General features: G+C 38.0%; 1 protein-coding gene and 1 non-coding gene across 2 annotated transcripts; both read left to right on the top strand.

Moving 5' to 3' along the window:
• Positions 1–6,318: 6,318 nt before the first annotated feature.
• Positions 6,319–21,303, top strand: ZCCHC10 (zinc finger CCHC-type containing 10). The gene is made up of 4 exons (XM_005890421.2): positions 6,319–6,389; positions 15,740–15,901; positions 18,738–18,779; positions 19,426–21,303. The coding sequence occupies exons 1-4, from the start codon at positions 6,349–6,351 to the stop codon at positions 19,691–19,693; spliced, it is 513 nt and encodes a 170-aa protein (XP_005890483.1). The 5' UTR covers positions 6,319–6,348; the 3' UTR covers positions 19,694–21,303.
• Positions 21,304–24,198: 2,895 nt separating this feature from the next.
• On the top strand, positions 24,199–24,305 carry LOC138988741 (U6 spliceosomal RNA). Its single transcript, XR_011464996.1, has one exon. It is a non-coding gene; the product is annotated as a U6 spliceosomal RNA (small nuclear RNA).
• The last annotated feature ends 352 nt before the right edge of the window (positions 24,306–24,657 follow it).

Below are 24,657 nucleotides of genomic sequence, written 5' to 3'. Positions count from 1 at the left end.
GTGGATCACAACAAACTGTGGAAAATTCTTAAAAGAGGTGAGAATACCAGAGCATCTTACCTGTTAGAAATGGACATGGAACAATGAGCTGGTTCAAAACTGGGAAAGGAGTACATCTAGACTGTATATTGTCACCCTGCTTATTTAACTGCTATGCAGGGTAGATCATGTGAAATGCCAGACTGGATGAATCATAAGCTGAAGTCAAAATGGCCAAGAGAAATAGCAATAACCTCAGATATGCAGACCATACTACCCTAATGGCAGAAAATGAAGAGGAACTAAAGAGCCTCTTGATAAAGGTGAAAGAGGAGAGTGAAAAGCACACTAAAAACTCAACATTTGAAAAACTAAAACCATGGTATCTGGTCCCATCACCTAATGGCAAGTAGAAGAGGGAAAAGCGGAAGCAGTGACAGATTTTATTTTCCTGGGCTTCAAAATCACTGCAGATTGTGACTGTAGCCATGAAATTAAAAGATGCTTGCTCCTTGGAAGGAAAGCTACAACAAACCTAGACAGTGTGCTAAAAAGCAGAGATATTACTTTGCTGAGAAAGGTCCATATAGTCAAAGCTATGGTTTTTCCAGTACTCATGTACAGATGTGGAGAGTTGGGCCATAAAGAAGGCTGAGTGCCAAAGAATTCTTCATTTTGAATTGTGGTGCTGGAAAAGACTCTTTAGAGTCTTGGACTGCAGGATCAAGCCAGTCGATCCTAAAGGAAATCAACCCTGAGTATTCATCAGGACTGTTGCTGAAGCTGAAGCTCTAATACTTTGACTACCTGATGAGAAGAGCTGACTCATTGGAAAAAACCCTGATGATGGGAAGGAGTGAAGGCAAAAGGAAAAAGAGGAGGCAGAGGATAAGATGGTTAGGTAGCATCACTGACTCAAGGGACTTGAATTTGAGCAAACTCTGGGAGATGGTAGAGGACAGAGGAGCCTGGCGTGCTACAGTCCATGAGGTCACAAAGAATCAGATATGATTAGCAGCTGAACAACAACAACAAATCAGCAAATCCTGGCCTCACAAGCACACAGCTTTATATCACCGTAAGGCACTGCATCAAGGCCCAAGGATTTAGTTTTCAAGCCTTCTTGGAAAGTGGAAATAATCAAGGAATGTAGCTTTTACCCCTTTCCGGGGGGCCTTAGGTACCACTCTCACCCCCAAACCCAGAGGTGAATGGAATTCTATTTTTTTTTTTTTGAAGAAAAGAGCTTTTTCATTTGGAGAACCAGAGCTTCATATCTGATGGATGCCCTTCCACCAATCCCCTTGCATGATCATTCCCCTTTACAAAACAAATCGTCTCCTTTTCTGAACCTCCCCCTTATTTAGCCAAGTTAGTCAAATTCTCTTGTCCAACTGGAAGGAGAAGAGCTCTTTTTGTTGTATGCAAAAGCATGTTAGGAAGAACCCACATTTGATTTTGCACCAGGGTCCGATCTTACAACACTAAAATTTCCTGAATAGTTAAAATAACTAGTTGTAAAGTATAATGAAAGGGCAAAAAACTTAAAAGTGTATCCATTCTCTCCCCTCTTCTCATCCTGGTGGAGCTAGTTTCCATTGTGGTTAGTCTCACAGTCTTGTACGAAAACACTTTCATCAACTTCTGGTGCCAGATCAGCTCTATATTGTATAGGACCCAGGGCAAAATTAAAATGTGCACTGTTCAAAAGTTATTAAGAATTTAAGGACTTCCCTGGTGGTCCAATAGTTAAGAATCTGCCTGCCAATGCAAGGGACACAGGTTCCATCCCCGGTCCGGGAGATTCCACATACCATGGTGCAACTAAGCCCGTGTACCACAACTAGAGAAAGCCCACTTACAGCAGTGAAGACCCAGTGCGGCCAAAAAATAAATATATAATTTTTTTCAAAGTTTCAAGACTGCAATAGCAGAGCATTAACCCAAGTGTGACATTTTTCTAAGGACAGGGCCCTGTGGACTGTATAGTTTGCCTGTTCGTTTTCTGCACTCAGCTCTCTAACCACAGATGCTTACCATCAGGGCAGGAAACAACCATCCTGACCAAAACCAAGTCAGTTCAGAGAGATGCAAATCTCTCTCCAGCACATGACTTTTACATCCATCTTTTCCCATGTGTTACATAACTGGAAGACACTTGACAGAAGCTTTCCTAGAGTAAAAGAATAGTCTGCTTAAGTCTTGGTATTAATTTTTAAATTTTTTAAATTGAAGTATAGTTGATACACAATATTACATGTTACAGGTGTACAGTATAGTGATTCACAAATTTTAAACGTTATATTCCTTTTGTATTTACAAGTATTTACTATATTCCCCATGTTGTATAATATATTCTTGTAACTTATCTTACACATAATAGTTTGTGTCTCTTAATGCCCTACCTCCATCTTGCCCATTCTTCCCTCCTTTCCTCCTATTCATTCCTGCCAGTAGAAATTACTTGCAGCTTTCACAAGAGTTCTTTTTTTCAGCTCCTACCCATCAAGGTTTATAATACTTAGTGTCTGAATTTTAGCCTGGGCCCTATGGACAAAATTGAGAGGCTCACAAGCCCATGGGCCTCAATGGGAAAAAGCTACACTGTCCTGTCTTACCATTGAAAAAGCGAGATATTATTGTATTGAATGTATGTGTATCTGTCCCCTGTGTCTAGATGCTTTTAATTAGCTCTTGTAGGTTTTCCAGGTATGCAAACCAAATCACAAAAAAATGTCATGTGCTTCCTCCTTTCTGTTTGTTATATCTTACCCTGTCTCATGACATTTCACATTTACTAGAGTGCAATTTCTTTTAAAATTAACCAACAAAAAAAAAATAAATAAATAAAAATAAATAAAATTAACCAACAAATGGGAATTCCCTGGCACTCTGGGGACTCCATGCTTTCACTGCCAAGAGCCTGGTTTTTCTTTTTTTCCTTAAGATTTATTTATTAATTTGGCTATGTCAGGTCTTAGTTTCAGCATGTGAGATATTTTTTAGTTGTGTGATGCAAACTCTAGTTGTGGCATGTAGGATCTAGTTCCCTGACCAGAAATGAAACTTGGGCTCCCTGCACTGGGAGTCTTAGCCACTGGACCACCAGAGAAGTTCAGGGAGTTCAAGGGTCTGGGTTTGACCCCTGGTCAGGAAACTAAGGTCCTGCAAGCTGCATGGCACAGCCATGAGTAAATAAATAAATATTTAGCTGACAAATACATCTTAATATTTCTTTGTGGGAAACTTGAAAGTTTGAGAATAAAGTTCATCTAGAAAAATAAATGCCTAGGAACAATAAAGAAAATTGAGGAAAAGAAGAGTTATTTGGGAGAGACTGGCCCTACCAGATATCAAGATACTCTATAAAATTATTGAAATTAAAGAAATACAAATACTGGGACAAATAGATCTTTGGAAGAAAATAGAATATCCAAATAAATTAAACTTGTACCTATTTAGTTATAAGGGAGTGGCAAGTCAACTCAATAAAGAAGTGATAAATTATGTAGTAAATGGTGTTTCAAAAGTTAAAAATTAGTATTAAAAATATAACCATAATTGTAATGGAAGAAATACAATAAAATACAAAATACATTTTAAATAATTTGGGGATTCTAAGCATGAGCCAAATATAGGAACCATAAAGAAAAAGACTTTTAAAAATGCCTATGTAACAGGAATTCACTGGGGATCCAGTGGTTAGGACTTGGTGTTTTCACTGTGGTGGCCTGGGTTCAACCTCTGGTCGAGAAACTAAAATTCTGCAAATAGCATGATGTGGCCAGAAAAAAAGAAAAGACAACAGACAAAATAGGAAAAAATTAGTAAACTATAAAACAAAAGTTTTATATTAAATAGTCAAAGTTTCTACATATAAGTGTTTAAAAGATAAAAATCCAATAGAAAAATAAAAGTTGAACAATTTATGAAAGAAGTACAGTCTTCAATGATCACATGAAAGACACTTACCTTCACATCATATTACCTTATTAGGTAGACAGAAGTTTAAAATTTGACCATTAGCTCTGGTGAGGAAGCAGGTTTGGGTACTACCTATTTAAGGAGCAATAGGTATAAATCTAGTCATCTTACAGAAACATGGGTTAATGCTAGAAAAATCTATTGATTCCATTTTTGTAGTAAATAATGTAATTATTCAACAATAGGGTACTGGCTGGATAAATTGTGGAATATCCATGTAATCCATAGAACATAATACATTAAAAGAATGACCTGGATCTGCAGGTGCTGATATGGGAAAAGATGTCCATAAATACAGTGAGGAATGAACAAAGAAAAAGAACGAGGCTGAAGAACAGAACAGAGAGTAAGATTCCACTTTCTAAAGAACCAGATGTGCACAAAGGTTGCATGATGTCATTTTTAGTAATTCCCAATGCTAAATCACTCATTACTGCCTTACCCTGAGTTATTTTTCTTCAGAGTATTTATGCTCTTTGGATATTGTGTTTGTTTATTGTCTATAGAAAGCTCCATGTGTACAAAGATTTTTTTCAATGCCCTGCCTTCAGTTCTTCAAACATTTTAGGTGTTTGAGAAATATTAATTGAAAAAAAGAATAGAAACTTAGAAACACACACATATATATATATATTTCGAAAAGTTATATATGAGGACTTCCATGTTGGTCCAGTGGTTAACAATCCGGATTTCAATGTAGGGGACTCAGATTTGATCCTTAGTTGGAGAACTAAGTTGGGATCCTTAGTTGGCGATCCAACCAGTCCATCCTAAAGGAAATCAGACCTGAATATTCATTGGAAGGACTGATGCTGAAGCTGAAACTACAATACTTTGGCCACTTGATACGAAGAACTGACTCATTTGAAAAGACCCTGATGCTGGGAAAGATTGAAGCCAGGAGGACAAGGGGACAACAGAGGATGAGATGATTGGATGGCATCACTGACTCAATGGACATGAGCTTGAGTAAACTCCAGGTGTTGGTGATGGACAGGGAGGCCTGATGTGCTGCAGTCCATGGGGTTGCAAAGAGTCGGACATGATTGAGCGACTGAACTGAACTGAACTGAACTGAGGACCTAAGATCCTACGTGCCTGGAAGCAACTAAGTCAGAACTTTGCAACTACTGAGCCCTAGTTCTGCAACTAGAGAGTCCATATACTGCCATGAAAGATCCTACATGATGCAACTATCACCCAAGGCAGTCTAATTAATTAATTGAAAAGGTATGTATGTTTCATACACCATGGATTTAAGGGAATAAATTTCCATGATCTGATACTAAATGCTAAAATATCCTTAAATAATTAATATTTGTATAATTTTTTTCTAGTTGACAAAGCAGTTTTACCTGTATAACCTTCTAACATCACTATGAAATTAATAAAAATATGATTATGTGCATAAGTAATTAACATATGTACACTTTATAGTTTGCTAAAGTCACTCTTTTTTTAATCATTTTATTATTTAGTTTTGTCTGTGCTGGATCTTCATTGCTGTGCATGAGCTTTCTCTAGTTGCAGCGAGCAGGGGCTTCTCTTGTTGCAGAGCACAGGCTCTACAGCACTCGGGCTTCAGTAGTTGGGGCAAAGAGGCTCTATAGTTGCACCTCCTAGGCTCTAGAGCACAGGCTCAATAGTTGCAGCACATGGGTTTAGTTGCTCTGCCGTCTGTGGAATCTTCTCCCATCAGGATCAAACCCGTGTCTCCTGCATTGGCATGTGGATTCTTTACCACTGAGCCACCAGGGAAGCCCCAGTCTTTTTCAATTGATAGTCAATCTTGTTCAACTTATTCTTTTAAACTTTGCTATCCAGACTACTTCTAGTTTCTGAAAACTGCAGTGGGGCTTCCCTGGTGACTCAGACTGTAAAGAATTTGCCTGTAATAAGGGAGACCTGGGTTTGATCCCTGGGTTGGGAAGATCCCCTGGAGAAGGGAATGGTTACCCAGTCCAGTATTCTTGCCTGGAGAATTTCATGAACAGAGGAGCTTGGTGGGCTACAATTCATAAGGTCCCAAAAGAGTCAGATGCGACTAAGCAATTAACTTTATTCGTTCATGTATATAAAAATGGATTTGTATATAAAGATGGATAGATAGATCCCTCATTCTACAATGTTCTTCCCTGCTTCTCCAAGCAATATACGTGGACTCGTCCTTCAATTGTTCAGATTATGGGTTCCTCTCCCTCAAACTATAGAATATGCAGGAAACACAACACACCAGGCCCTAACCCACTATTGCCCCAATAGCAGCTCCAGAGCCTAGCCAGGACTACTGGCTCCGCCCACGCCTACGCCCTTCAGGGTTCGAAGTCCCCGCCCACTTCGAGGAGTTTCCCAAAACCCAGCGCGGCGGTCGGCAGCCGCGCTAAGATGGCGACTCCCATGCATCGTCTCATAGCCCGGAGACAAGCGTAAGTTAGGACCGGAGTTGGGCGGCGGGGCGGGCTGGGGGCGGAGAGAAGCGCGTCAGCGGGCTATTGAGCGGTGCCGGGAAGCGGGGTCGGTGTCGGATCCTCAGCTTGGCCTGGCGGAGGCTGGCCGTTTTTCTTACACGTCGCCTGCCCACAAGGGGCTCGGGCCGGGGCGAGAAGTTTGATATCTGTGCACTAGCGATTTCGTGGAAGACGGCTGCGTAAGGCCACTGGGCGGGACCTAGGGGTGACTGAAGAGAGTCTCGCGTTTGGTTCCCGCGAAGGGGACGTCCAGGAATTGGTTACTAAGTGATTTATGCCGGTTTACCCAACCCAGCCGGTGGGCAGCGGTGGGCGCACCCCACAAGTGACCAGGCAAAGCTTGTAGCCCGCATCCAACACCCCTTACTCTCGCCCACGTAAACCTTCAGCTTCCTGTTCAACCTCCAGGCCAGCTGGCTTTTCCTGCCCCATTGTAATCGCCTTACCTAGGACCAGCCTGACTTTTCTCCCAAGTTATCTTCTTACATTCTGCCATTCATTTTCTAACAGATACTAATGTATGCATTACCTATCGCTCTATTTGGGTGTAAGAAAGTGTTCAAGACAGAATATCTGCTTTCAGGAAGCTTACATTCTGTTGGTGGAAAGAGTCGATAAACTAAACATTTTAAGTAAATGCAGTTGGATAGTAAGAGCTTTGAAGGAAATGAGATGGTGGGAAAAGAGAACGGTCCAGGTTAGGTTGGTTGGACTGGAAAGGCATCTCTAAAGAGGTGGGGTTTGAACAGAGATGAAAAGTGTGAGAAAGGAGTCAGTCGTGAGAGGATTGGGGGAAAGAGCATTCAGAACAGCATAATTAATTTGAAACAGGAGAGAACTTAGTTTCTAAGAACTGAAAGATGTCCACTGTGGCAGCTAATGAGCTAGAGAAGGGCACAAGAGGTTTGCTGTGAACAGATAATGCAGGAGTTCGTGTCATATGCCCCTTTCTTGTACAGCCTTTTTTTTTTTTCTTCTACCAATCTGCACACCCAGACAACATTCACCACTTATTCACTCTCAGCTTTTCATGCCATCACTGTTTGCCTGTTTATAATACATCATTCAGTCTGCTCCAGTGTGTATATTTATATTCCTTTTTGTATTTATAGTTTTTTATTCTAAGTCCTGATCCTTTTCTTCTCTCTTTAATCAGACTCTGCCTCTCATGCTGGATGAAAAGAGTTCCTTGATCATAAAGATAAAGACTTAGGGAATCAGAGTGAAGTAGTAGTATGCTTGGTGGAGGAAGAAGGCTTTTCCAAGATGGTTCTGAGATCTAGAATGGAGTAACAGTTCTACTTAAATAGATGTCCACTTAAATGGTGTTACCAGGGTCTAGTGTCTCTTAGGTTTGCTCTTTTGGATGTTGGTTCCATACTTGGATAGATCACTCCTTTGGTCCTAAAATGGCTGCAGTATCTAGAGTCCTTTATATCCTCTCAGTTTCAAGTTGATAGCATCTCATTGTCTAGATTGGATTACATGCCCTACCCTAAACCATGTCTATGGGAATATGAAGTTCTGATTAATTTGGATCTCATTCTCTTCCCTTGTGGCTCAGCTGGTAAAGAATCCGCCTGCAACGCAGGAGACCCCAGTTCTATTCCTGGGTTCGGAAGATCCCCTGGAGAAGGGAAAGGCTACCCACTCCAGTATTCTGGCCTGGAGAATTCCATGGACTGTATAGTCCATGGGGTCCCAAGGAGTGGGACACGACTGAGAAACTTTGACTTTCACTTTCTCTTCCCAGCATAATTGAATGGGTCTTTATAAACAATGGGTGGATAGGTCAGAGGAGGTGATGATGGCTAGATTGACTAAATCAAACAGTGTCCACTTTTGAAAGTAAAACTTTTAATGCTTTTAGCATAAGTTTTAGAGTATCACAGAGTTAACAAATGTTCCGTTTCTTCAGTATGCTTGTATTGGGTACATGAGCTACATAGAAGTAAAAAACAAAGCTTTAGGAGCTTCTGGTCTTACCAGGAAGAAAACATGGTGTGTAACAAAACCTGTCATGGTTTAAAGGCTGTCAGGACAACTCCCAGGGAGTTGGAGACCGAGGGCCATTAGAGGCAAGAAGAGTGCAGGAAAATTTGGGGAATATTTTGGGAGAGAAAGTAAAAGAGGAGCTTTTGCTTTTTATTTTATATTCATCAAAAAGATTTGTTTGTAAAGAGCAGATAGCACTTCCATAAGAACAATTTTTAAGCTACAAGTTATGACAAGTGAGAAAGTAGTATTGACGTTTTTTAAAAGTTTTTGGACCAAAGGAGGAAAGGGGGAAAATTTGAACTTCCCATTCAGCAGATCTTTCAGGGACTTAACTCTGAATCAGATTTAACTCAAACATAATTGTATGCAGAATGACAAGAGTAGAACTGATGCCCAGGATACTTGAGGAGTGGGTATTAGAGCCCTAAGCCACTCTGAATGTGTTTAAGGCGCTTGACCCAGGTAATTTGGTCCCCAACATAACAGAAAATTTCCAAGTGAAATGGCTGTAGTGCTGCTGGTAATCTGAGGACCTCTGGCCAACAGGAGTGACACTAAAGGACTAGAAGTTGGCAAATGTTGTTTTGATTTTCAAAGTGAGAAGCGTAGATTCCACAAATTAGACTTGTGAACTTGAGGTCCACTCCAGGCAAAATTCTGGCTGGATATATTAAATCTGTTCAGAAGTAAAAGCCAAGTTCATCAGGTATCAAATCATTACAGATTGATACCCTTATTGCCTTTTTTAGGTATTTGGATTTCAATAAGGCGTCTTAGAAAGTCTCTCACAGTATCCTTGTGAACAAAGCAGAACTATTAGGTACATCAGTTGAACATCATGAACTGAGAGTATTGTTTAATGGGTTTAAGTAAATATACATGGTGGCCTCAGTGTGGTACTCAGGTTTGATCTTGTCAACAATTTTTATAAATGACTTGGATGAGGACACATGTGCATGTTTATCAAACACAAGCTAAGAAGAGTGACTAATACAATGGATAACGAGATCCCAATCCAGAAAGGTCTTGACAGATGAACTCTATGTTGAGTCTAATGAGAAGAAATTTAACAAGGATAAAATTAAGTATTGTAGTAGTATTGTTTTACTTCAATTTCCAATTGTTCATTGCTAGTATATTGACTTCTGTATACTGACCTTATATCCTATGAATTTATTAAACTCATTTATTAGTTTAATAATAAATGGAACTCTTAGGGATCCTCTAGATACATAACCATTATTGGTATTATATTTTTTGTTTATTTGATATGTACATTTTTAAGATTTTTGTTGCATGTTAACCACATAGCCCTTCAGAAAGTTTCTGCAACTTACATACCAGCATTAAAAAATGTATATTTTACTATATTCAGAGTGCCAATTCTCCACCTTTGCCAACCATAGACTTAAAGTTTTGCCAATCTGGCAGACATATCTTAATATTTCAGGTATCAAAGGAGGTTGTTTCACATAAAAAGGCTGTACTGTTAAAAACACTTCCTTAAACCTTAGCTTAGGCTATAGAAAAGGAATGTTATTAAATAGGGTATTCATTCGAAAAGCAATGCTTGCTGGTCTTGTTTATTTTGAAATTATAGGTCTGTATCAGCATTCTATATAGAAGATATAAGTATTTTTAAGAATGATTAGTTAGTAAATGTTTATCTATTTACTTATTTTTAGCTGTGCCTCATGGCATTGGGATATTAACTCCCTGACCAGAGATCGAGTCTGTGCCCTCTGTCGCGGAAGCTGGAGTTTTAACCACTGAACCATCAGAGAAGTCTCTAGTTAACGTTTAGAACATCATAGGTGGGCTTCAGATACTAGTGAAAGTTCTGTTTATAACAACAAAAAACAAACTCCACAGTGCTGGCCAATAATATTTTTAATAGCTGACATCCCAGGCTATAAATTACTTACAATATTGGGAAAACAAACTGTAAGTTGGAGAAGAAGACTTTATTTCTTGATTCTGAAAGGCTTCCATCCTCCTCCATAATTTCATTATTAGGAAATATTGTGAAAGACTTTGAAATGGATTAAAAAAAAAATAAGATTACTGCTGAGTTGTCTAATCCCCTCTCCTGGCCATGTGACCCTATCAGGACCTGTGCCTTATTGTCTTTGACCTATTTTAAAACTCTGTAAATTGTAGAAAAATCAAAGAGAAGATTCTTACCCATGCAAAGCAGTACAACTGATTCTTGCCCTGTAGCTGTTGACCAGTTTTTAACTATTAGTAAATTTGTTTCCTGCATTTCTGATTGCCCATATATGTGTGTTGTTTGAATACTGTTCTAAACCAGTTCCAACATCTTACTGGTTCCCTTATTAATTAATGATTAAATAAAATCTTTGACATGTGTTCATTATATATTTGTATTAGAGTCATGATTTTACATTTTTTACTAATTATCCTTTACTGTTTTTGATTTTATCATTTCTGAGATGCATATTACAATAGTTGTTGTTTAGTCGCTAAGTTATGTCCAGCTCCTTTGTGACCCCCATAGACTGTAGCCTACAGGGCTCCTCTGTCCATGGGATTTCCCAGGCAACAAATACTGGAGTGGGTTACCATTTCCTTCTCCAGGGGGTCTTCCCGACACAGGAGTTGAACCCGTGTCTCTTGCTCGGCAGGTGGATTCCTTACCACTGAGCCACCTGGGAAGCCCTGCATTACAATGTGTGTGCTAAGTCACTTCAGTCATATCCAACTCTTTGCCACCATAAGGACCGAAGGCTGTCAGGCTCCTCTGTCTATGGGATTCTCCAGGCAAGAATACTGGAGTGGGTTTCCATGCCCTACTCCAGGGGATCTTTCCAACCCAAGGATCAAACCTGTGTGTCTTCTGTCTCCTGCGTTGGCAGGTGGATACTTTACCACTGGCACCACCTGTATATATTAAATGTTAGTGATTCTTTTTACCTGAAAAGTGGGCAACTTAATATTAAGTCCATAAAGTCTTTTATTATAGAAAGCCTTAACAATTTGCTGTACTATTACATATTGAGATAAACTCTGAAGTTATAGTCATGGTATTGACAGTTGTTTACGGAAATTTATGAACTATTACTAGGCAAAAAGCTGACTCTTCTTTATTATCTTTTAATACTACTGCTGGGTCTTAGTTCCTTACTTGAAACATTAATTTTTCACATTAGGATTGGCTTGTTTTTGGACAAGTGCTAAAAATAAGTTTTTTTAATGTATTTATTTATCTATTTATTTTTGGCTTCACTGGGTCTCCTTTGCTGCACGTGGACTTTCTCTGGTTGCATTGAGCAGGGACTGCTCTCTAGTTGTACGTGGGCTTCTTATTGTGGTGGCTTCTCTTGTTGCAGAGCACGGGCTCTACGGCACTTGGGCTTCAGTAGTTGTGGTGTGTGGGCTCAGTAGTTGCAGCTCCAGGGCTTAGTTGTCCCAACACATGTGGATCTTCCCTGACCAGGGATCAAACTGTGTGTCCCCTGCATTGGTAGGCAGATTCTTAACTACTGGACCACCAGGGAAGTCCAGAATAAATTATTGCCAAAATTACAGAAGCTGGCCCACAATGTGGCAACTAATTAATGAAAAGCATACTATAAACAATATATGTTCTCTTAAACCCTTGCCTACTTTAACAGTCATTCATTTTACAAATATTTACTGAACACCAATTATGTGTTCTCCAGGGATAAAAAGGTGACTGCTCTATGTTGAAATTAAAAGTCCAGCATCTCATCATGCACCCATGTTTGAGGAATTGCAAAGTATCATCAGTCCACATAGTTGATTAGCCTAATGTGTAGGCTGATAGTCACAGCTCCCATTTGTGTATTACTGTATGCCAGATTCCTTGTTGCTTGCTATACAAACATCCCAGTTTGTAGAATGAGGATATTGTTCTCAAACTCATTGAGGTGTCATGGGGATTAGATGTGTTTATGCATAAGTAGTATTTAGCTAAATTCCTGACATACAGTAAGTATAAAACATGGCTATGGTCTTATCTAATTCTCACAATAATCTAGTGAAGTAGATATTGTCCCATTTTCTAGAATAAGAAACTGAGGTTCAAAAATCAGCTTTCTAAAGAGCCTAAAACTATGTAGTGAAAGAGCCAAGATTTTTAAAAAATTTTATTATGACCTATAACACGATCTACAAAAAAGTTCAGACAACATAAATAGTCCTTAATAAATAGTTATAAAAAGAACATCCCAAGCTACAGTAATAAAGACAGTACTGGCACAAAAACTGAACTATATTTCAGTGGAACAAGATAGAAAGCCCAGAGATAAACCCATGCACCTACGGACACCTTCTGTTTGACAATGGAGGCAAGAATATACAATGGAGAAAAAACAATCTCTTCAATAAGTGGTGCTGGGAAAACTGGACAGCTACATGTAAAAGAATGAAATTAGAACATTTCCTAACACCAAACACAAAAATAAACTCAAAATGGATTAAAGGCCAGAAACTATAACACTCTTAGAGAAAAGCATAGGCAAAACACTCTGATGTAAATCACAGCAATATCCTCTTTGACCCACCTCCTAGAGTAATGGAAATAAAAACAGAAATAAACAAGTGGGACCTAATTAAACTTAAAAGCTTTTGCACAGGAAAGAAAGCTATAAACGAGATGAAAAGACAACCCTTAGAAGGCAGGTGATTGCAAATGAAACAACTGACAAAAGATTAATCTCCAAAATATACAGTTCATGTAGCTCAATACCAGAAAAACAAACAACCCAATCAAAAAGTGGGAGGAAGACCTAAACAGTCATTTCTTCAAAGAGAAGTTTACTGATCCTAATATAAAACCTTTCTAAACTCACTTATGAAAAAGTTGGCTTAAATCTCAACATTCAGAAAACTAAGATTATGGCATCCAGTCCCATCACTTCATGGCAAATAGATGGGGAAACAATGGAAACAGTAAGAGACTTTATTTTGGGGGGCTCCAAAATGACTGCAGATGGTGACTGCAGCCATGAAATTAAAAGACACTTGCTTCTTGGAAGAAAAGCTGTGACCAACCTAGACAGCATATTAAAAAGCAGAGACATTACTTTACCAACAAAGGTCCATCTAGTCAAAGCTATGGTTTTCCCAGTAGTCATGTATGGATGTGAGAGTTGGACTATAAAGAAAGCTGAGTGCCGAAGAATTGATGCTTTTGAACTGTGGTGTTGGAGAAGACTCTTGAGAGTCCCTTGGACTGCAAGGAGATCCAACCAGTCAGTCCTAAAGGAAATCAACCCTGAATATTCATTGGAAGGACTAATGTTGAAGCTGAAACTCCAATACTTTAGCCACCTGATTGGAAAAGCTGACTCATTGGAAAAGACCCTGATAGTGGGAAAGATTGAAGGCAGGAGGAGAAGGGGAGGACAGAGGATGAGATGGTTGGATGGCATCACCAACTCAATGGACATGAGTTTGAATAGGCTCCGGGAGTTAGTGGTGGACAGGGAAGCCTGGCGTGCAGCAGTCCATGGGGTTGCAAAGAGTCAGACATGGCTGAGTGACTGAACTGAACTGAAACTCACTTATGAATTCTAATTATTAAAAAAATATTTGTGGACTTCATGGCAGTCAGTGGTTAGGACTCCACACTTCCAATGCAAGGGGCAGAGGTTTCAATCCTAGGTTGGGGAACTAAGATCCCACATGCCACACAGCGTGGCCAAAGAGTAAAATAAAAATTTATCTATAGAGTATTTTGGATTTGCAATGCACATGATACATCATCAGTAAGGGATGACAGTTTTATTTCTTCCTTTCCAATTCTTTTATCTGTTTTTCTCCACTTGTCAATCTTAATTCAGTCTCAGGGACTGAGATATTTCTTAGTCTCCTAGGTAACTAGAAGCTGGGCAGCACTTCATACACCATTGCTTTATTCCTAGGGTAAAGCTCTTCAGAGTCCTAACTCTGAGTGCATAATTTGTCTCCTTTGCTTGTTATAAATGATGCTTGTTTACTCTCCTGAGATGGGAAAAGGCCCCAGGACAAGAGTTGAGTTAAATGTAGAGCTGACCACTCTGGTTTTCCCTCCTCTTCCATGTCTTGGCTTGGTGATTCTTTAATCTCTTTGTTAGTTCTCTGATCCTTGAGCAGGTTGTTTAAAATGTTTTGGCTATCTTTTCTAATTCTAAGCTGAAGAGTTGATCTGAATTACCTAGTCTGCCCTTGCTGGAATGGAATTGAGGAAACAAGATTTGAACTCAGTTCTAATCAAGAACTGAGTTCTAAACAAGATCTGAACTCAGTCTAACTCTAAGGTCCAAGCTCTTCAGTTCAGGTCAGTCGCTCAGTCGTGTCCGACTCTTTGCAACCCCATGACTGCAGCACACCAGGCCTCCCTGTCCATCACCAACTCCCAGAGTTCACTCAGACTCACGTCCATCGAGTCAGTGATGCCATCCAGCCATCTCATCCTCTGTCGTCCCCTTCTCCTCCTGCCCCCAATCCCTCCCAGCATCAGAGTCTTTTCCAATGAGTCAACTCTTCGCATGAGGTGATCAAAGTACTGGAGTTTCAGCTTTAGCATCATTCCTTCCAAAGGACACCCAGGACTGATCTCCTTTAGGATGGACTGGTTGGATCTCCTTGCAGTCCAAGGGACTCTCAAGAGTCTTCTCCAACACCACAGTTCAAAAGCATCAATTCTTCGGCGCTCAGCTTTCTTCACAGTCCAACTCTCACATCCATACATGACCACAGGAAAAACCATAGCCTTGACTAGACGGACCTTTGTTGGCAAAGTAATGTCTCTGCTTTTGAATATGCTATCTACGTTGGTCACAACTTTCCTTCCAAGGAGTAAGCGTCTTTTAATTTCATGGCTGCAGTCACCATCTGCAGTGATTTTGGAACCCCAAAAAATAAAGTCTGACAGTTTCCACTGTTTGCTCATCTATTTCCCATGAAGTGATGGGACCAGATGCCATGATCTTAGTTTTCAGAATGTTGAGCTTTAAGCCAACTTTTTCACTCTCCTCTTTCACCTTCATCAAGAGGCTCTTTAGTTCCTCTTCACTTTCTTCAGTAAGGGTGGTCACTTTCATCAAGAGGCTCTTTAGTTCCTCTTCACTTTCTGCCGTAAGGGTGGTGTCATCTGCATATCTGAGGTTATTGATATTTCTCCCGGCAATCTTGTTTCCAGCTTGTGCTTCTTCCAGCCCTTAACCACTTACTATATTGCTTAGTGATTAAATCTAACAAATGCTTATATTGTTTATGTTTCTCACAGCAGAAAATGTCAAGTCAAAAATTTAAGGCCTGTATTCTTATTTTTTATCCTGTAGTGAAGCAAATAAGCAACATGTAAGATGTCAGAAATGCTTGGAATTTGGACATTGGACTTATGAATGCACAGGAAAAAGAAAGTACCTACATAGGCCTTCAAGAACAGCAGAACTAAAGAAAGCTTTAAAAGAAAAAGAAAACAGATTATTATTACAACAAAGGTAAGGTTACATGTGGTGTCCAAAGGAATATTTATTTTTATTTATCAAATGTATTAAGGGACTAAATATCTTATAATGGTTATCCAGATTTAGATTAAAAATACTAGCTAAAGTTTAATGAGTATTACTGGTGCAAGGCACCATGCTAAGCTCTTTACAAGACCCAGCACAACCAAAATAAATAAAATTATTTTTAAAAACTTATTTCAAAAGGTATATTTTAATAATACATCATTATATGACTTGTGGAATTTATTTGGCATGGGAAGAATTCAAAGAACTAAGTGACATTGCTATACCGTCTACCTGTTCAGGTTAACAAACTTTCTCCAGGTTAAATCTGTAAAAATTAAATATAGGAATTAACTTGATACTAAATTCTGTCATAGTCAAGCAGTAAGATTTATGGATACAAAAACTAGAAAAAAAAATTGATGTCTTTAAAAGATATAGTTGCAGTAAAATATTTTATGTATGTGTGTGTATTAGTTGCTCAGTCATGTCCAACTCTTTGTGATCCCGTCAACTGTAGCCTGCCAGGCTCCTCTGTCCATGTAATTCTCCAAGCAAGAATACTGGAGTGGGTAGCCATTCCATAATAGTTACTAAAATTTATAATATATTTTACATTGTTTTAATCAATTTGCATAGTAGTAATGATTATGGTAATTCAACTCAGAGTTTTTAAGCACTTTTAAAACTTTATGATCACGTATAATTAAAAGATAACAATTTCAAGTTATGTTATGTCTCTGTTTTTATTGCAGAGAAATATAAGTGGTCACTGAAATTTTCAGGCATAAAAATATATTAGGATACATTCTGTGGGGAAAGGAAAATAAAAGCATGGGTTCAAAGAGGAAAAGGGATAATGTAAAAGTACGATTATTAAAGATAAACTTGTTCATATTTTTTAAAATTAATTATGATAGGTATAAAATTTTGTGATATTTACAATTATCAAAATGATATAACAATTTTCTTTTTAAAATGTCAATATTTTATATATAATATGCCAGAGTTTATACCCTCTGCAAATATTGAAACTTAGGATAGAAGAAAGATGAGGAGAAAAACATAATTTTTTAAAATTCATTAATTAGGAATGTAAGCAAAAAATGATAAGAGTTATGAATAATTTCATTTCAACATCTACTTTTGACTTTTGTTTTTCTAGTTGTATTATGCAAGTATCTTGATCTTAAAAAATACATACAACTACATGAATTTTAGTTTTGGCTGTGTTACGTAGACTGCTAATTATTTTGGTTCAGTGATAAAATTATGGAAGTGTGTGAATTTAAATGATCTTGAATTCTTGTGGTGTGACTCAACAAATGTACTTCTACCATTTATTTTAATTGCAAAAATGACAATTCTTCAGTAATAAAACAACTTTATGTAAATACATATTTGTATTTGAAGATCTAGGAAATAAGGGTAGAAGCATTATCTAGGATATGCAGAGAAGTTCAGAATATAAAAATGTTAAATTTATAGGACAGTATAGAGTAATAGAAGTAATTCTGTAATTTGAAAGCCTGATTTAGTAGGCATGTTGTTTGGCAGCTATATAGCAGCAAGCTATTTGTATATTTAAAATCACCAGACTTTTTTCTTTATAAATAATGAGGGAGCATAATCTTAAAGTATTAAGTCTCTGGTTTTAAAACTGAACATTTGGAGGACATGCAGAAAAATAAATGGTTTGGGAGGTTTTTTTGTTTGTTTTAAAAATTTTTTTGCCTGTGCCTAGTGGCGTGTGGGATCTTGCAAAAAATAGAACCCCTGCAGTGGAAGCACAGAGTCTTAATTACTAGACCGCCAGAGAAGTCTCAAGAAATTAGGCTTTTTAATTTTTATTGGAGTATAGTTCATTTGGGCTTCCCTGGTAGCTCACAGTGGTAAAGAATCTGCCTGCCAATGTAGGAGACTTGAGTTCGATCCCTGGGTTGGGAAGATCCTCTGCAGCAGGAAATGGCAATCCACTCCAGTATTCTTGCCTGGGAAGTCCCATGGACAGAGGAGCCTGGTGGGCTACAGTCCATGGGGTCGCAAAAGAGTCAGACAGGACTTAGTGGCAAAGAACAACAATTGTTGATTTATAGTGTTGTGTTAGTTTTAAGTGTACACCAAAATGAATCATTTAAGAAAAAATTTTTTAATTAAGTTGCTTTTCTTTTTATATAAAATGACCACTTATAATACCATTCTAGAAAACCAAATTATAAATTACAATTGTTCTGCTATTATTTGCTTTGTTCTGTTGTTCACTAAGTAGTGGATTTAGCTGTCAACCTAAGTTCACGATTAAAAAAGCAGCAAATTACTGTGTTTGCTCATCTTAACTATTAACTCACCTGACTTCTAAAATACAGTTGATAGCATCTGTCTTTAGAGCTAGTTAATTTAACTGCATGTACCACATATGTGCTCAGTTGTGTCCGATTCTTTGCGACCCTATGGCCAGTAGCCCACCAGGCTCCTCTGTTCATGGGATTTTTCAAGCAAGAATACTAGAGTGGGTTGCTATTTCTTCCTCTAGGGGATCTTCCCAACCCAGTGATTGAACCCACATCTCTGTGTCTCCTGCATTGGCATGCAGATTCTTTACCACTGAGTCACCCGAGTAGCTCATGCAGGTACCATATACACCTGCAATAGGAAACTTTTCTCCTGGTTATAATAAGAAACACTGGACTCTCAGTATATGTTACAAAAGACAAAGTGTTTCTCCAGTGTAAAACAGTTTTGGGGATATCAGAAGGGTTTGTCTGAACTGTTTATAATCACTGTATTAACAAGAGCTCCTCCCCCTTTCCCTGTTGCTTATCAGCATTGGAGAAGCTAACGTAGAAAGAAAGACCAAGAAGAAAAGGTATGTGTGGCTTTAATATTACATGGGTAATATATAATAATAGTTGGAGGGATAGGGTGGTTGATTTTAAAATAATAGTTACAAGACTTGGATCTGAAGTCTCTCGTTTGCAATTCATGATTAGACATCATCCTGTTTTCTGATACCTTCCTCTGTTTACTTGTCTGGGGTTTCTTCCTTTGTTTCTCCTTTTTCTCCAACTTTCCAGGGTCCTTATATCTGGAAATAGTAATTTCTCTTGTCTTAGATTAGGAAATCTTATTAGAAATTATTGGTAAGAAATTATTGGCCAGCTGTATCTTGTCTAAAGTAGTTAAGGTTATGAAACATTTACCACTGTACATGAAGTTTAAATAAACCCAATTGTTAAACCGCAACTGTATTCTAACATTCACTCTGAAGCATATATAGTATGTTCACTTTTCTCAAATTCCATCCAAGAGATTTAAGGACCTTCTAGTTGGAGTGAAAGGGTGGGCACGTTAGGGTTACTAACAGTTAGGCAATCCATAAAGCATCAAATCTAGTGATATCATACTGGCAAAGCTTCAGTACACGTATATATATATATGCATAACACTCAAGTGAAATTGCTTTTAAACATTCTGTTAAATGTTGGCTTCTCATGCATATAATTGTCTAATAGGTCTAAAAGTGTAACCAGTTCCAGTAGCAATAGCAGCGACAGTTCAGCCAGTGACTCTTCATCAGAGAGTGAAGAGACGTCTACCTCATCTTCCTCAGAGGACAGTGACTCTGATGAAAGCTCCTCCAGTTCATCATCTTCCGCTTCCTCCACAAGCTCCTCCTCATCCTCTGATTCAGACTCAGATTCCAGCTCTTCCAGTAGTAGCAGCACCAGCACAGACAGTAGTTCTGATGATGAACCACCAAAGAAGAAGAAAAAGAAATAGAATTGCTCCATCCATATTGGACTAATGGACTGAAAACATTAATGTGATTCTCAGAAGGGAATTCAGAATGTGTTATGGCCAAATAGGTTAACTGGCCAACATTTCTAGAGCTCAGAAGTTTCTAAATGTTTTACATTGTAAAAGCATAAAAAGTATTAATAATGGATTATATACATATATATATATATACACATATATATAAAGACTTTTTTTATTTGAGGGATGAATCTTGTTTTTCTTTTTTATCTTTAAAATATATCTCTAAAATCAATCAAAGCTGAAATCTAGTAAATCTGTTTTTGTGATGAAACCTATCTTTCCTCCCCGTGAAATAAATGCCATACTCTGTTCCATGTTAGTGCTGTGTATCAGACATTTTTCAGAATAAAGGATCATAATATCTGGCAGTGAATTTCTAATGCTTTTGGCTGTATGTTATTATGTAAGATTTAATGCATTAGAAGCTTAGGAGTTTTCCTACTGTTACTAAGTGTGCTCTATTTTTGTGTTTATGTTCAGAAAGTTGTTCTGACTTCTTGTCCTAAATGGAAAGTTCAAGAAACCTATTAATACATTTATACTTTTTGGATGGTACAAGTTTCAGGTTACTGTGTTTTATCATTCATTTTCTTCTGGTTCTTAGAGTTACCCTTTTCTGAGGAAAATTATTCTAGAGGAACTTAAAAAAGAACAAAAATTCTGAAACCACATAGGAGTCTAGTCTTGGTGCCTTTGGATAAATTCAATGTGTCAGAAAAGAAAGCAGTCATTTAAAAAGCTAGCTTATGTAAAAGGGATATTAATACTTTTGTGTGTCAATATGCTATAAAAGATACCATTCAAAGGGGTAGGAGGAAGAGATGTGATTTTTACAGAAAATTAGAGTGATGTTGACTGCCTTTTACTAAATTTTTTAATGAAGTTTTCATAAAGATTGCCTTTTACCATTTTGCAATTGTGGTATGACTGTTTATATGGTAACTCATCATATATGAGTCTACTGCATAAATATGAGTGACTTGGATTAATCTAGTGTGTTTATATAGCATATACACAGTTGAAATCTAGCATGAAAGTTTAAAAAGAAATACTGCCAAGTATTTCTTAAAAGTAAAATACTCTGTCATGATGAAATTATTTGATTTAACATCACATTATTTTGTGGTGTGTTTTAAACTTTTTTGGAAAGAGGTATCGTTTGTAGAAAAATCTTGATTTAGGTTAAATATAGGTTTTTAAAACTACAGATGTTGTCTTTTTATATTTTTATGAAAAAGCAGTAGAAAATTACTTTTGAAGGAAATGAACTTCTATTTAAATGTTTAAATATATGTATGTTGTCAGTTTAAAGATCTGTAATTACCTGTTTTACAGAATCATCTGCTTTCAGTGATTATAAATACTCTCAAAACATCATTTTTAAGGCTCTATACAGAATGTGTCAGTTGACAGGCAGATTTGATAAACTACTAATGAAATGCAGTTTACAATGTTTGTAATCTCTGTAAGGGCAATTTTAGCGGTGAAAAAACTTGGAAGGGAAACATGTACATAGGTTATATCACTTGCAATCAAATAAAACTCAGTTTGTGCTGATGAGCTTAAGCTTCTTTAATGTCTCTGCTATTTTTCTTAATGCCATTTCTTATCCATTTAGATGGTAAGAACATTTAAATTCTAATTATTTTTACTATTACAACTATTCAAAGGTATACCTGGAAAAGTACAGAGGTCAAGATCCTTACTCTAGTCACTCAGTTTACTCAAAAAAGCAGACTCAATGGCACAGTGGAGGGTAACTTCCAAAGAATTTACCCTATCCTGCCTAAAAGCAGAACTCTGGAAGTTGAATCCCTGGCATGTGTAATAAATGTATTATTTCTCAGAACCATATCAAAAGGAGTCATAATCAGATCATAGGTTTTTACTCCTCAAACGATTGTTAGTATGACTACAATATAGTAAATTTGTTTTGGCATTACGCCAAAAGTTAGCACTGGAAATGGAGGAAAGTACAGAGAAAGTGTACTTCATAGTCATGATTTTATTTATTTTTTTAACTTGCTAATTTGAACTAACCGTAGGTTTACAGAAAATCTGTAAAATTACAATTTCCATGTATACCTCACCTAGCTTCCCCTAATGGTAGCATCTTACATAACCATAGTACAATGAGCTGCTGCTGCTGCTAAGCCGCTTCAGTAGTGTCTGACTCTGTGCGACCCCAGAGACGGCAGCCCACCAGGCTCCTCCGTCCCTGGGATTCTCCAGGCAAGAACACTGGAGTGGGTTGCCATTTCCTTCTCCAGTGTATGAAAGTGAAAAGTGAAAGTGAAGTCTCTAGTCGTGTCCAACTCCTAGAGACCCCATGGACTACAGCCTACCAGGCTCCTCCGTCCATGGGATTTTCCAGGCAAGAGTACTGGAGTGGGGTGCCATTGCCTTCTCCAGTACAATGAGCAGAACCAAGAAATTAATATTTGATAAAATACTGTTAGTTAAACCAAAAACTTTACTCACATTTCACCAGTTTTCCCAGTTATGTTCTATTTCTGTTCCATTATATTACCCAGAAAATGCATTTAGTTACTTCTAAATCTACTACTGTCTCTAAGTTCCTTTGTCTTTCCTTATCTTTCATGCCCTTGTCACTTTTGAAGAGTATTGATCAGTTATTTTGTCTAATGTCCCACAATTTGGATTTGTCAAATGTTTTCTCATGGCTGAACTGACGTTAGGCTTTTTAGAATAATAGCACAGAAATGAAAAATTCCCAATATCAATAAAGTAATTTACTATTGGTGATACTGACCTTGATCACTGGGGTAGGGTGGTTTCATCAGATTTCTCCATTACAAAGACTGTCTTTCCCTTTTTAATTGATAGATATCTTGGAGGAGATACTTTGAGACTGCAAATTGTCCTCACAGTCACCTACTACTTTTAATGTAGATAACAATAGTTATTGTGATGTTTGACAAATGGTAATTTTCCATTTTCCTCTTTACTTCTACACTAATTGGAATTATACTATAAGGAAGCGCTGCTGCTTCTCTCCCAGTCATTTAATCAATGGTACTGTGGACTCGTCAATGTTTCTTCTGTTCTGTGGGTTAAAATTCAATAAAAGCATTGTTTTTTGGCTCCAATTATTCCACCTTTGACTATTAGAAGCATTCCTTCAGGTTGGCTCCTTTGTTTTTGTTTTTTTTAAATCTTCATCTTTTTATTAGTACTTCCTTCCTTTTTGAAATCACAAGGTGTTCTGGGTTCATCTTGTGATCTCCTTGCCCTGTCTTTGAACCAACCACTTCTCCAATTTTTATCCTGGTTTTTAATTGGAGAATGATGTTTAGAATCCATGATCTGGTGCTGTCTTTGTAGGTTTTTTATGCATTTTGAATAATAGTGTTCTAAGGTGGTTAAGACATGGAGACCTGCCATTAGTAGGAAGAAATTAGGTGTCATCACCTTCAACATTTCTCAGCCTAGCTTTCCTTAATTTCACAGTATTCCATGCAGCAAACGTCTTTGGCAACAAATGGAAGAGATGGTCATTACATCCTCCCTTCTCCTTTACAGTATATCTAAATTGATAATAGGCCAAATATATATTCAGACCTTGGACTACAGTGCCTTAATTGAAAGGGGTCTCGTAGTGTCTGTCCATGGGGTCGCATAGAGTCCGACATGGCTTAGTGACTAAATAATGACAACAAATTGAAAGCAGTTGGCCCAAAGGAATATTTCAAATTGTATTTTTGTATGCTGTCCTTCAGGTTTTTACATCTTGGTAAAATTATGCCATAAAAAGATGTAGGTGTAGGTGTGGTGGTGGTGGTGGTGTGTGTGTGTGAGAGAGAGAAAGGTACTATGAAAGAGGAAGAGAGAAGAGAAAGCCAGGATGACATCTGGGCTGCAGACATTCTCAGATGCATTTTAGGAGAGAGTATGGATGGAAGTTGAGGACCTGGAAATTTATGTCTTTGGAAAGTCTTTTGTATCCTCCTGAGCAACTTCACTTTCACTTTTCACTTTCATGCATTGGAGAAGGAAATGGCAACCCACTCCAGTGTTCTTGCCTGGAGAATCCCAGGGACAGGGGAGCCTGGTGGGCTGCCGTCTGTGGGGTCACACACAGTTGGACACGACTGAAGCGACTTAGCAGCAGCAGCAAGGATACTTGCACATGCTATTCAAGGTTATCAATAATAACCACAAACATCAGTATAACTCCTATTTGGAAGGTACTATCAGATCAGATCAGATCAGTCGCTCAGTCGTGTCCGACTCTTTGCGACCCCATGAATCGCAGCATGCCAGGCCTCCCTGTCCATACTACAATGTATAAATAACACTTCAACAGTGATTTACTTGGAGTTCACTATCAGTTGGGGAAACACACACAAAAACACTAAGAACAAAGGAAAAAAGGCTTTCATTGAAACCATACTTATACCATTCCTCCTGACACCTAATAAAATGGTAGAAAAGAAACAGACACAGTGCTCGCTTTGGCAGCACATATACTAAAATTGGAAGGATACAGAGAAGATTAGCACGGCCCCTGTGCAAGGATGACACACAAATTCGTGAAGCATTCCATATTAAAAAAAAAAAAAGAAACACTATAAACCCATAAGTCAAAGAGGAAAAGAGATGAAACATGAGAAACTGCAATTCTTTTGGAAGCTGGAAAAATTGATGGAATCATGGATGCCTACTTAAATAACCAAATCATTTTAAGGGCCCAATCATAACCCTACAGTGAAGGAAAGTCAATAGGAAGCAAGCCAATTTACGCCACGGAACTCTGCAAAGGCTCCAAACCCGATGACCCCATGTACTTATCAGCCAAGGTCAGGGAGGGCTCAAGGACAGAAAGAGTGATGGTAAGTTTATGTAAGAAGCTACACCCCTGTGTACTCCTCTCCCATTTGTGCTGTCTTAGTGGGTTTATGATT

This window comes from Bos mutus, chromosome 7 (assembly GCF_027580195.1).
Source record: "Bos mutus isolate GX-2022 chromosome 7, NWIPB_WYAK_1.1, whole genome shotgun sequence".
In the NCBI taxonomy this organism is placed as follows: domain Eukaryota; kingdom Metazoa; phylum Chordata; class Mammalia; order Artiodactyla; family Bovidae; genus Bos; species Bos mutus.
Note: the sequence above shows the minus strand (reverse complement) of the source record. Positions and strands in the feature narration are given on the sequence as shown.